The sequence below is a fragment of the Patiria miniata genome, unplaced genomic scaffold, assembly GCF_015706575.1.
Source record: "Patiria miniata isolate m_02_andy unplaced genomic scaffold, ASM1570657v1 HiC_scaffold_5, whole genome shotgun sequence".
Taxonomy (NCBI): Eukaryota; Metazoa; Echinodermata; class Asteroidea; order Valvatida; family Asterinidae; genus Patiria; species Patiria miniata.
In genome coordinates, this window is record NW_024037072.1 from 30128793 (window position 1) to 30143694 (window position 14902).

At 39.5% G+C, this 14902-nt stretch overlaps 1 protein-coding gene across 3 annotated transcripts in view; it reads left to right on the forward strand.

Moving 5' to 3' along the window:
• LOC119741918 (spastin-like) overlaps positions 1 to 14902 on the forward strand; it is a 48473-nt gene that overhangs the window by 22352 nt on the left and 11219 nt on the right. For 2 of the 3 annotated variants that reach the window (XM_038217868.1, XM_038217869.1), the window contains 4 exons: positions 1269 to 1520; positions 8144 to 8316; positions 12468 to 12645; positions 13344 to 13483. In XM_038217868.1, the coding sequence (XP_038073796.1) occupies positions 1269 to 1520; positions 8144 to 8316; positions 12468 to 12645; positions 13344 to 13483 (743 nt within the window). The remainder of the gene's footprint in view (positions 1 to 1268; positions 1521 to 8143; positions 8317 to 12467; positions 12646 to 13343; positions 13484 to 14902) is intronic. The other variant, XM_038217870.1, reaches the window with a different exon arrangement.

Below are 14902 nucleotides of genomic sequence, written 5' to 3' on the forward strand. Positions count from 1 at the left end.
GGGACTAACCGTAAATTACCAAACTAAATGGTAAGTATCCTGTACTGGCGACGTTTCTAATGGTCCTTATTGTCATTGACAAGTGTATCACATCAAACCCATATGTTGTACATAAAATACAGTACAAGAGCATAAATGAACTGTATAGTGCAATGCAATTATTTCATTTCGCATCTTAAACATTGTCAGACTCTACATGTATCCTGGGTTTTTGCCTTGCTGTTTTCAGTCTGCTGTTTAGTCACATTCGTGCTTATGAGCAGTGAAAATGTATCATCCAATTTGTTGTGCGGCTGTGAATGTTGCTCATTTTCCTTCATTTCAAGCTGGCTTCTTCACTCATTCCAGAGTGCCGCCCGAGGCTTCCTAAGTGCAGTGAACAGATTCCTAATTTTCTCATGGTTTGGGAAGCGTTCGGCCGCGCTTTGAGGCATTCGCTCCTGGCTCCTAATGATTGATAGCGATGTCGGGTTTTTTTTGTAAGAGAAGCGCGGAGGTCCCCGTGTCTGAGTCAGAAAGAGCCTAGAGGCTCATAACGCACATGGTTCGTGTGAGTGTCAATTTAGCGTGCATCGCACGTACGAGTCACCACCGAGAGAACTGATTGGTTGCCCCCTTTTAACACGGGAAGACGACCCCTGAAGGAAATGTTTGTCTTTTGGGTTTGGATTGGTGATTGCTGGATGTGTACGTGCTGAACTACATTAGGGAATTGAGGGAAACACTGTCATAGAAATGTTCATTTACTTTTCAAAAATGTGTGGAAAGGAAAAATACAACTGACAGTTATGTACATGTAGTACATCATATGCATGTGTGGTGTATGCATTTCACTGAAACTGAAAATGGGGCCTTTAGTAGTGCATTAATGTATGTTGGATTGCATACAAATGTAAACTTCCACTAGCAGGAACTTATAGGAATATGTTTGTAATTGAGTATACAGATTAAAAATTATATGCATGTACAATGTAGACAATGCATGTGTAAAATGACATTGTACAAAACTACAGAGGATTAAATTGCCATCATGTACTTGGCAAGCTACATATTTACACCAAAATTGTTATGGAAACTTTATAATTCCAGTGGCACACAAAGTTGTCCAAGAATGGAACAGCTCAGCAGTATATTGGCATGCTTCCATTTTGCTCTCTGTACCGGTATGCTTTTGTTTTTATATTTGCAATGATATTTCCCTTTGTGTTTGCTTGCATCTACCCAATGCTTCTGTTTCTTTGGTCCCCCCTCCCCCTTCCTGCTATCAGGTACAATGGTGAAAACGTCTTCATCTTCATCTGCATCGTCAAAAACTAAAGCCATATCCTCTCGCACTAAACCCCAAACCACAACCCGCCCAGGTTTTGACAAAAACAAAACTGCCGGGTCAGAGGTTAAAAAGGCTGACACTGTCCAGGGGAAAAAGCTGAGCAGTGTGGGACCCAGCAGAAAGACGCTGTGTGACTGGCACAGGGAAAATGTGGCAAAGAAAGCCAAATATGCATTGACTCAACCCCAAGGTAAAGTCATGTTCTGAACTAACACAACTGCAAACTAACAGTCTTTAGTTTACCATAACATGCACATATACGGGTATGGGTGCATACCTATGTTCCCCAATACTGGTACCTACGTGTATGTTCCCCAATACCGATGTTTCCCCAAATCCTTACCCAAATCCTAACCCTAACCCATAACAAGCTCATATGTAATCCCATTGCACTTATTGTTGTCTGTTTTGGAACAGTTTCATGATAAAGAGGATATGGACAAAAATTGTACAATTCATACATGTAGTAGGTCATCTGATTCTTTTCAAAATTTGACATCAAATGTAAACTTTGGGTCTTTACTGAAGGCACATTCTCAATACAAATACATGTAGTACATGTACAAGTACTAGTACTTTTCCATGAGTACGAGTACGAAACTCGTACAAACCAATGTTTTTCTGTGAGCACAAGTACTGTACAAGTACACTTCCACACGTACAATGTACATGTACATGTACAAGTACTTTCCATGAATATAAGCACATTTCAATGGGTAAACATGTTCTCGTCAGGGCTTTTTCAGCTGTCAAACTAGGCATTAGACAAATGTAAAAGCCTCATAAAACAGTAGAATTTTGTTTCTGTGCTTGTACCGATACCTCTTTAAAAAAAAATTTTAATTCCAGTGGGAGAACATTTACATGAGTATGAGTTGAGTACGGATAAGTTTTCTCTTGCGAGTACATGTACGAGTATGAGTACATTCTCATGAGTGCATTTAGACATACATGTACGAGTGCAAGTGCGTAAATATGTACTCAAGTAGGAGTATGGGTAGGAGTATGAATACGAGCAAGCACAGTCGTGTTCTGTAGTTGAGGGGACATACATGTACATGTACATGTACCCGGTACACTGGTGTGTACGAGGTACCGGTGTAGAATGAATTTAGGTTTTATGAAATACGGACTCATTGGTGGTATTGCACATGCTCATGCATAGATAGTTAGGAGAGGGACCGGTCATGTGAGAGGGTTTAACCAATAAAAGGGAAAAAGAGTCCGATTTTCATATGACACTGGCACCCAGTATTTGTGGCAACCGTAAATGCTGTGGGGACAGCACAAAGTCCCCATGACTCGGTCCTAATTTGCCTAACAATAAAAAACTTCCCCATAACGTGGTGTAGGCCTACCCTTCAACACTACCGGTAGCTTGTGCCATGTTCAAATGTCATTTGTCATCATTATCATTCTCTCAGTCGGTCAGTTGCTGTACCCTTACCTATTCTACATCACACCTTCCAATTCACACTGATCTGAGGATTCCAACACCATTTGCATCACAGCCAATTACTTGGACCATAGTTTGTTTTAAAGATCCATCTGCACTGTACACGCACCACTAAATAACAGATGATGACACATTGAGATTAAGACTTACATTGTATAAGTCAGTTGATGATATACATAATTAAATCAAGTACAGTACATTTGTTTGGCGTGACGGACAGTTAGATAGTGTCCCTGTTATTTTCAAGTTTGATCCCCAAAAGGAGATTTTGGTTTAAATTGCTATTTTTCAAGCAATATTAAAGTTATTCACTTTTCAATGAGATATCGAATGAAAAAAAAACCCAGCTCACACAAGTTATTGTCACCTGACAATTATTTATTCACGTGGAGTAGACCGGTTCCCACAACCTATCAGGATGAAAATGAAGGGACTAGTCTACTCGCGGATTAAGAAAAGCCTTTTTCAGAGGGTGGCAGACCTCACATTAAATTCCAATTTTCATTAAATAAAACATACAAATTGAGTATTTATTAAAATCAAATACCGGTATATTGAAGAGTACAAACAGTACATGCCCATCTTTAAAAAACTAACCAACAAATTATCAGAAATGATAAAATGCTGTGGGGAAAAATGGAATTCTGCAGAAAATCATAAGACTACATCAAACCAAGGAACTCTTTCATGACACAAATTGTGTTTTATTACTGGAGAGCCAGATGCTATGATAGCATTAGGAGTTACAGCATTCCCCGTAGAAGCCTTAAGCCCTCAACATTCATTCGTTATTTGTGACCAAAGCCAAGTTTGTTTGATCAGCTTGATATGTTTCTGGAGGCACCCCCCCCCCCCCACCATGAGCTGTCCTAAGGTCCCAGCCCTCGTCATTTCACGCTTCACGGACTCAACCGACACTGTGTAATAACTGCCTCAGAGGCACAGCTCGTTGGCAATTAGCATATCTAAAGAGATACCATGCCCCATGGCATGGAAGGCCATGCGTAGTTAATGTCGTTAGCTGCCTATTGATTTAATAAGTCATTAGGGGATAGTTGGGTGTAAAGGCAGATCTGTTATATTTAGCTGCAAATTTGTTATGTGGTTTACATGAGAACCAACTGCAAATTGATTAAAAGCTGTAATTACAATTCTGTGATTTTTTCCGCGTTTAATCATTTTTATTTTAAACGTTATTTTTCTGTGACAAAAATATCATGGAATTGTAATCGTTTTTTTTTCTGATAGTTAAAAAAGTACATGTACATGTTAAAAAAAAAAATTTGTGTTCATAAAATCAATGACCGCTTATTATGAATGTGTCTACCCTGAATACAAATACACATGGATAGGTTTCTCCAGCATCTTGGATTTCAGAGTTTTATTAGATATTGAACGGCATTCCCAAATCTTGAAGTATTGCTCATTCTGTATCCCATAGCAACTGTTGCTAGGCAACTCGGTCTCCATTGACCAGTGTGTTGAAGAGACTGATTGTGTACACACATTCTATCAATGCCCGGTAATTCCATTTTAGCCATTTGTAATTACCATTCACACAAAACAAACAGATAGCGTTTACCTTTTAATTACAAGTACACAGAGCCTTCATTTACAGGGTAGCAAAATACATAGTACGTATGTGAGGAATTCCTAATTTAAGTCAATCATGTACAACATACATGTACATGTACAGCTACGCAGAAGTGTTCTTAGATATTTGTAGATCAGCTTGTACATGTATGTGTAGAAAGGTTCATTTTTATTCTGAAGACGTTTTTTGGTTGTATGATAATAATAATGATAAATAATTGCTTGTAACAAAGATCAAAGCTTGTAACAAACCACAAATATACAAGAAAAAAATATAAAGACAAGAAAACCAGGGGATATTTGAGAGGTAAAGATGAGGCTAATTTGATTCAAAGAAACAGATGTGTTTTAAGCCATTTCTTGAAAATAGACACTGATGATGCAAGTCGGATGTGTCAAGGGATTTTGTTCCACTCCCTGGGGCCAGCAATCCAGAATTCTTTGTCACCTGCATTATTTTTCACACAAAAAAATAATTTGAAAACACCCCAAAAAATTAAGAAGTAACAAACACTTTCAAAAATTCTGATTGAGAAACTGAATCTACATACCCAGATGGCTACCAAGAAATTTATTCTCAATTATCAGAAGAGAATGGACTGGAAAGTACGGTGGTTTTGTAGCTAAAATGTTCAGCTGTAATTCCTTGAAATTGACATCACTACATTTTGAGAGTAGCACAAGTTTTCCTCTTCCTATTTCATGAACCTTACCTCATAGTTTTGTAATTGGATTCTTTTTATGCATCCCTACCCACTAAACTAGAGACACTCATGTCTCATGCAGTCTTTATTACATTGTTCATGCAAAAATATTGATATTTAGAATAAGGCATAAGACAAATGAATAATAAATATATTTCTCTTTGAATGAAGTTAATTTGTAAACTTTCTAAGGAGTTCAAATTTCCCAATGTTTTTTTTTTCATTTACTGAGGCCCGAAAATTGGGAACTGAAATTACATGTACAGGTACATAACTCAGTCACATTGTGTCTGATTCCCATATTCTATACATCATTGGAAAGCTTATTCAGTGTCTTGCCAATGAGCCCAAAGTAGAGGGCAAAACCTGATAATCGTTTTTGCATCTCCCAATGCAAAAATATGTCCATGGACATACGTGTAGCCTTTAAAAAGTGTAAGATGACATTTAAACTCGAGCAACTCCATTGCTTACAGCAGTCAAGGACATAAATTGACTTCAGTGACAAACCATGAAGGGCAAATTAGCGTCTGATCTGGGCATGACTAGTGAGGCTGATCCTAAATTGATGACTGGCCGACTTGATGACTGAAGCAATGGCGGAGAAAATTGAATGGAATGGGAGAGTCAATTATTGAGATGGTTGCAGCGGATTGAGTGGTGGTTGACTGCAGGACATTAACGGAAGTGATGGAAGAATGACAATGACAGGCAAATTGAAGGAACTACATCTACAAATTTATGGCTGTTATCGTGTATACTGGCAGTTGCTAGTATTCATCATCAGATTGATGTATTATAGAGGATTTTATTGAAAAGGCAAATGGGGAAAATTAAATAAAAATTGCAGAGTGAAGTCAACGCTCAGATAATTTCTACTATGGCACTTAAACAAAAAATTGGGGGGCAAACGAAAAATGTGAGGGCCTACAACAAATTTTAGGGCCCACAAAAATACCACAGTGTGCCAAGAGGCTTTAAACCCTGAACTGTGCAGTATGATCCAAATTAAAGCCAAGTGCATTTTTAATGAGCCTGAGTCCGGGGGGTTCGTGCTCAACTCCTACCGATACTTCAACTAAAACCATTTTTGTTTTTGGTTCATTTTGTGGTGCTCCCTGCTCGGTAATTTCAAATTAATAACTCCCTCGTGAATTAATTTTACAAAGATGATTTTATTTTCCAAATCTGTCAAAGCATCCCATCCTTGAACATGTCTTCTTCGCATCATGAATGCATTCCAGCTGCTTGCTTGGTTGCCAGGGAACATCTCTCTGATTTGATTAAATCTTGGTCTTCAGTCATCTCCAGTTCTGCCTCAAGCTGCTTCTTCCCAATCATCGCCTGTCATATCTGTAGAACACACGTCCAATACCAACCCTCCGACTCACCACCACAATAAAATCAGATCAGGAAAAAAATGGGATTGTTATGATCCGAACGTACAGTCAGATATGAGTCATGCGTTGGGAACAATATGACGGGTTGAATAACGGCCTGCGCGTTATTGGAGTCACTATGGCAATCTGATCGATAGTACATTTACCACCCGATATCTCATATCATATATTTGAGAACCACTTCAAGATAATTTGCGCCAATCTAATTTTTTAGTATACGCATAGTTTGGATGTGTTTTTGGACAGCGTCAAATTCCACTGGCCTACTTTAGGGAAAGTTCAGCAAACTAACGAACCAATTCTTCAGTCATATTTTCACTGACAGACTAGTGTGTTGTAGAAAAAAAGTGCGCATGGCACACGGCTCCTATTTGTCATACATGTCTTCAATTCTCGAGTGTTAATCAAACTGACTGTCATTCACACAGGATGCAATTTTTCTTGTTTAACTTGATATCAGGTGATTCACTCAGTTTGAATTTATCAGCTGCCTCCTCTATGTCATGTGATATTCTTTGAGATTTTCTTTAAAAATGTGTGAATATTCCTAACATTCTTGACATCATTTTCGGCAGCACGGACATCAAATACATCAGAAACCTTAGACAACCAATCACAATTCACCCGTTCGTGTGTTATTTCAGTAACAAGTGGTCGAATTTCCCCACCCCTTCTCATGTTGTCCATGTTCAATACGAGTGCAGATCTGTGCATTAATGTGCTGCATTCTAATGTGCAGAAGCCTCATTTGCCCCAGTGCTATCTACAAGATTTCTCTAGAGTGAAAACAGGCAAATCCCAATATTGTTATAGGATTGTGTTACTCAACGCAAATATCTCGCCAGCTTTTTACACACTAGGCCATCTAACCTGGACGTTGGCTATTGATTTCAGACATGAGGGCTTGCGTTGGGTGCTGGCAGATAAAATGCCATTTGGGATTTGGTTCCGTTTTAATTGTGCAAAGTCGATTGGAAGATATTTTCAATTTGGATGCATGATGATCCATTCTATAATTTCTTGGTCATCTCCATCAGTCCATCCACTTTCTGCATGTAAAAGGAAAAGAGGATAAGTTTTCCATGTTGCTTTTAGATCCATACTGTAGGACATTTCTACCTTGTAATAGACAAGTTTGCAGAACTGAACTTCATTGTGCATTCCCTGCTTTATTCAAAAAATATTGTACATGTAAATGTCTATGAAAAGATAAATTACATGTACCGGTAAAAATCCATGCAGTGTAGAAATTGTAATGGACCTAGCTTTGTGAACTTGCATAGTACAGCAGAGAAGCGTACATGTATAGCTGTAAAAGTGTATCAGCTCAATTGTATTGTTTCTGTAAAACACCATATTTTCTTATGAATATTTTTGAATGACAGCATACTTGACGCAGTCATCATGACATTACATGTGTGTCAATCTGTGCAATAGTGAAAAATGTCGGTAAACGACGCACGGACGGCAGAAGATGATTCTCTTTCACTTACAAAAAATGTAGCTGAAGAAAAGGTTTCTCATTTTCTCAAATTCCTCAGGAATAATGATGGTGTCCATAAGCATTCATGTTTTAAACTGGATTAATATGTACATGAATAGTGCTGTGTGCATTGTGGCTGGGTATTCACAGTTGCTATCTGTTCTCTCTGTCTTGCAGGAAACGAGAGAATATCTTCACCCAAGATGACTCACAAGACCAGCGTCTTGCCTCGCTCTACCCATCGTGAAGGCATCCGGAGCAGAAGCCCAGCGACACCAGAGAGACGACCTGCTACCTATGCTCAGAGACATAGCCATGGATCAGAGTCAGCGCTGACTACATGCTCAAGGGTCTGTACACAAACAAATACTTTCAAAACCTTTTTGCCTGAATAGCTTGGTCCGTTAAGCCCTGCCCGTTGATTTTTTGACCAATCACAGCCATAAGCAAGTTCAATCAGGCACTATACAGTTATAACCACAGTTCAACTAACAGTTATAAGTCAGGATCAAGAGGTTTTGTGATCGTTTGACTAGAGAAGTTTGCATGTTGTTATTAGTGCGGAAGCATGAGTTCACGAATCAATCACTGGTCAACTAATGGTGCCTGATCCAACTTGCTCCATGATTGCGCAAATGTGCAACATGCATGCACTCACTGTACGCATGACTATATTCTGCACTTTAGGAGTAGCCAGCGGAAGTGAGGAGGAACCAAAACTCACTTGCATGTAAAAGTCTGGCACAAGCCAATATGACCCATCAGGCCGGCATTTATCTCCAGTTTCCTTGGCATGAAACAACTGAGAATATTTCTATTCCCCCGGATGGGATGCTAGTTCATCGCAGGTTACTCCCCAACTAATACCGAAACTCATTTTTGACTCCTGGGTGGAGAAAAGCAAATGGGGGTGAAGTGGGTGCCCAAAGCTTTGCAAAGACACAACAAATGACTAGCAGCTGGATTCGAACCCCTGACCTGCTGAACCCTAACAACTAGGCCACACTGCCCCAAACACTTACATGGCTTCATATTAATTCTAACATTGACCCTAAACTGTCCACAGGCATACTGTCCAGACTAGCACCATCTCAGTACTAACTTCTCAGGCTATTTTTGTCCACAAGTGTACTGGAAAATGCACGATTTTATCAATCACTCTGAAAATAGCTGCTGATGGCTTGGGCCCCTGTCCAAATGGCTTGACTATGGCAGGCAATAACACACTTGACTATGGAAAATGCCTTTAGCGTCTTCATTTTGGATGTGTACTGTCATGCGGTGGCCACGTAAATAGAACACAACCATGTACTGTGTGATTTGAAGTGGGTTCTGAGAGGGGGTCATGTAAACCATACATACATGTATTCATGAGAATACCGGGTACATGATTGAACGCAGGGTGCTGCAGAGGCTCTTTTAGGAGGGAGTATGAACTCCGTTCAGGAACTGCATGTACGTAGATGTGTGGCCTAATCGTAAGAGCCCAAAGATGATTGTCCGTATGCAGCTGTTTACACCTGGGGTGCGTTTTGGCGGTCATAACCAAGAATTGGTTCGGTAGTTTCTTGTCGGTGAATTTCTTCAGCAATTTTAATTGGGTTAGAAATACGCATGATCATGTAGTACTCAAATCCCCAAAACAATTAGCCAAAGAGAAACCACCGAACCAATTCTTGGTTATGACCGCCAAAACGCACCCCTGTGTAAGTTGCATGTAGATGACCACTTTTTGTTCAAAGGTGTACAAACCGGTTATGTCTTCACTTATAGACCATGTTACATTTATTTACAAATTGGATGATGTGGTCACGTGATGCCAACTGTCAGCAAACCGTTTTCTTCTGCACTGCATGTATATCTCTTGAAATATGCACGGTTTAAAAGTGTTGCCATAATGTTTAATGTGGGCCAAATAACATGTAATAGATGCTTACATGTTTGGGTTGCCCGGTGGTTTCCTGTCGGCATGATGTCACAGGGCGCAAAGTCTATAAGAAGCACACCTGGGCCCAATTTCACGGCGCTGCTAAGCACAAAAAGTTGCTTAGCACAAAAAAAGTCTGGCTTATAGAAGCAGGTTATCAGCCAAAAAGTCCATGTTATTTCATGCTAAGCAAACAACACCTGAATACTAATCACTAGCAATATACATCACGTGGAGTTTTGGCTGGTAACCTGCTTTTATAAGCCAGACTTTTTTTGTGCTAAGCAAATTTGTGTGCTTAGCAGCGCCGTGAAATTGGCCCCAGAGCTGTAGAAGCATGATGTTATGGTGCTAACAAGAACAGTCAATCATGCTTACCTCTCATCAGGGCAGGGTTGTGCACTAGGTTCTGCGGAAACAGCCTTCGTTTTTAACTTTTTCAAAATTGAATCAATTGGTCACAAAAATTTGATCCTTCCCTTCCCCTTATAAATTGCAACTGTCTTCAAAAATTAGTGATGGTAGAAATAGAGCTTTCAAAATGCTGTTGTCGTGTTTTTACTCGAATAACATTATCCGATTTTACCGGAAGTTCCTATTTAGGTCATGAAGAAGTGAAGAGTGAGGTGCCACATGCAATGTCCTCCACAATGATTGCATATTGTAGTTCATGGGATTTAATGACTACTGGATCTTTAATTGCTAAAACACTCCAGAGCTGTAATCTTGAAAAAATATAGTCAGTTAAACGGGCAGGCTGTTCATGAACCAAAAAGACTGCTAACAAGTCTATGCAGTTATAGTCAGAGACCCCGGAGAAAATTGGGGGATCTTCCAATAAAATGAAACTTGCAATTTCAAGAAAGCCCGCAAACTAAAAATTCGTGAAAATATGGGACTGCAGGTTACCCCAGGTTCGTATAAGAGTATTACATCAGGTTCCTTTATAAGCATGGTGCATGGAAGTGTACGTACAGTACTTCTGTACATGCATGACATGCAGCATTTACGGTTACCTAATTCTCCCTTACTCAACCCATGTACATGTGTGTGCAGTGTATGTGTATGTGCAGCATACGCCTATATCCTAATTCCATTTACGTCCAAACCGTCCAGATATTGATGTTTTGGTCCCCCTGTGGGTCGAAGCACTTGATACTGTTTCTGGTTTAATTGGTTGTTATTCAGCAATTTGCCACGGGTTGGCACAGGAAGCTAATGAATGAAACACGCGAGTCCAGCTGTTATTGATTGCCGTGAATTCTAATGAATTCCTACACAGGCACATTACGTGTACATGCTGTGTGAAGGTGTTTGCTTGAATGTACCCTGAAGAATAGACAGGTGATAATAACCTAAGGTCTCGACACGGGAACCCCTGAAGTAATTCTATTCAGAAAACTCCGCTTCGCTATTTTCTGGGAGATATTTTCTCCCTACCTGGGCCATTTCTTCCTTTTTTTGGGGGGGGGGGGAGGAGGAGGAGGAAGGGAGTAATTTTTCTAACCAATAAGAACACATGCAGACTGTGACCAGTAAAAAAACACACTATAGATACCGGTACGTGTAAACACTGATTGATTTTAGCTTGAGGTTATTATTAGGGAAGGAAATAAACATTACGCTATTCACTTGAAAACATACAAAAATGGAATGGTAAATCTGGAGAAACATTTTCACGTGTACTGACTTCATGATTGTTTTGGTCAGGTTGTTTCATAAAGGTCATAATGAACAGATGTAAGGTTGTTTCAGGTGTTTATTGCAAGAGTGCATAATATCAAGGGTGTAGTCAAGTCCATCCGATGATAAGTCCAGTCACAAGTCCAGTCACAGGTCCAGTCACAAGTAAATCACAAATCCATTCACAAGTTCAGTCACAAATAACAGAAGACCAACAACAACAAAGGAATGTCTTTATCAAAGCTCATTTGAATAGCTTGTGAGTTGAATTGGGACTGGGGGACTTGTAATGGGCTTGCAGGGACTTATTACTACCAGTACACATGGGCGTAGCGAGGAGGGGGCAAGGGGGGGCAATTGCCCCCCCCTGGAAAAGTAAAAAAAAAAAAGAAGAAGAAGAAGAAGAAAAAAAAAGAGAAAAAAGAAAAGAAAAAGAGGCACGAAGACAAAGTGGTGTAAATTTAATGAGTTGGGGGGGGGGGGGGGCAACATGTCCCTGCCCCCCTCTAAAACTGATAAATCGAGAATATGTTGAGAAATGCAAGCATTTTTGGCAAAAATTTTGTTTGCCCCCCTCTAGAAAAAATCCTGGCGACGCCCATGCCAGTACATCCCTTATAATAATGAAGCAAGCCTATTAAGTTTGGCGTATTCACCATCGTGAACAAACTGTGACTATTCATAAGATGGATTTTTGCGTCGGGGTGATGTAAATCAAATTAGGTTTGCCTTTCACTGACGTATAACACTGTATACTCAGTGTGTTACCTCCCGAGAGGAGGTAATACACTGAGTATTTTGATAAACTGTGACTATTTTGAGCAGTCTTTTTTCCCCTCTTTCTATGGTTATTTGAGCAATGTCTTTATTTCTTCTTCCTTTCCTCTCCAGGGAAGAGGCCTCACTAGGAAAGACATCACCAACGCCAACCATGCACCAACCAATGAAAGAGCACCGTCGGCTGTGAGGCTGAAAATCAACAAGTTAAAGAATGTGGATTCCAAACTGGCGCACCGCATACTGGATGAGATTATGGATAATGGGCTACCGGTTAAATTTGAAGACATTGGTAAGATACAATGGACCTGGCAATAAGCAGGGCTGCCACTGTCTTAGCAAAATCCTGGAATTTAAAGCTATCATGGAAAGTCAAAGAAAAGTCATGTAATTTTGTTATTTTACAAAATGTCATGGAAAGTTGATTTTCCAGGAAAAAAGTCATGCAAAAGTTGTGGAATCCTGCACAACCCATACGTGATGATGCGTAATATTTGGCAATGGCAGTCTTCCAGTTTGCATTCCAGTTTTCCATACTTCCTCTTTTATGCCTTCCACTCCATACTTGTTCCTCGTTCAGTGCACCATTGTGATGCTTTTGGTCTTGTGTCTGCAAGGGAGTGGCGTTCTTTATCTCGAGAGCAATAGGCTCCTAAGATGCCAAAACAACATAGCAGTTGGTCATGGAAAGCCCTAAGTTTGTCCTGGCAAAGTCATGAAAAAGTCATGGAAAATACCGATTATTTTGTGCTGCCTTAATTTGAAGAGAGAAAAAAAAATCAATTATAAATCCCAATAACAATATTCTCACTAACAAAAGACCTGGATCGTAGCCGAGCACAGTAAGAAGTTAATTTGATGGAGTAATTGTAATTCTAACATCCTGTCCGCTGGGAGTCAAGCCAATTTAACTTTGAAACTCGGAAGGAAGTGTAATGTAACCCATCCCTGTTCCCCTCTCTTCCCCTGCCCCCTCCCCCACCCCTCCAGCGGGACAAGAGGTAGCCAAACAAGCCCTTGAGGAGATTGTTATTCTGCCGTCTCTCCGGCCGGAGTTGTTCACCGGTCTGCGAGCACCTGCCAGGGGCTTGCTGTTATTTGGACCACCTGGTAACGGCAAAACAATGCTGGTAAGATTACTGTGCTTAATCAGGATCAGAAGCACTGCCTCATACTTTAAGGTAGATATTGTGGTAGATATTATTAATGCCATTGGATAACTGGAAAGAAACTACAACAATTTTTCTGACCTTAAAGGAAAATAGGATCGTTTGCTGAATGATCACTTGAAGAATGTTCAAAACCTAACATGTTTCAGCTCAGTGGATAGTACACTTTTTTGAGAAAACAGTGAAAATTATGCACAAGCTTTTGGTCACTGGTTTGCGAAACATGATTGTGAAACACACTTCTGTCACGAAACACGATTTTGTAAATAGCACTCTTTTTTTCAAAAACTATGTCAATTGACTGATTGTTGGAAATCACCTACATTTCTTGATTTCTTGTAAATGGCAGCAAGCCAGACGGAATAATTGCAGGGTGTTTCGTACCAGTACAATCTTTAATCCAAGTAAGCATTTTGATAATAATTCAGTAGGTTACTTTTGGGATAAATGCAAATGATTCCTATTTTCTTGTAAATCGCGATAATATCCAGTCTTTGTGTCATTTATTTGTTTCATGTTTTTTCTTCCTGAAGGGTAGTGTTTATATGTAATTCTTTGTGTATTTTTGTCAGCTAAAAAAGATTTTTAATTACTAGAAATGACAAGCAGATATAAAGGCTTGAACGTCATAGCCTATTGTTTGAATTCCCTCAGATGAAGGCAATTAATTCCATACAAGATTTAATCTAGAGCTGTTGCGTTGAGCAGCCATCTTTGAGGTTTTCTCCTTATTAGTTTACTTCAGTAACAATGAATGCACAAGAGGGCTACTCATGTTTATAACTTTGAACAAAAGAACACACCTCAAAGATGGCTACAGTGCAAACCATCTATACAGGGTGAGTAAAAAAAAAACGAAACCCAAATGTCGGGACTATTGTTTTAGAGAAGTTCTGCATGTAGTACTTTCCAACTCTAGGATATGAAAGCCCAATTCATAAGCTTTCTTTTAGTACCTGAATCATTCAAATCACTTATGTACTTTTCAAGTTACGGAGTTTTAAACACAACCGCCGTTTTAAGGTTCTGTCCACAGAGCACAAAAAAGTTCAGTTTTCTTTCAGCAAACTAAAACAAATCACATAAAGATGTGTGTGAATTGTTTTTGTTTTGCTGAAAGAACTCACACTTCTTTTGTGGTTCGTGGACAGAACTTTAAAACTGTGGTTGTGTTTAAAACTCCGTAACTTGAAAAGTACATGAGTGATTTGAATGATTTTTGTACTAAATAAAAGCATTTGAATTGGGCTTTCATATCCTAGATTTTGAAAGTGCTACATGCAGAACTTCACTAAAACAATGGTCCCTACATTTGGGTTTCTACACTCGGATGTCATTGTGTTAATTGATGTCATTGTGTTAAGTTTTCCCACCCTTTCC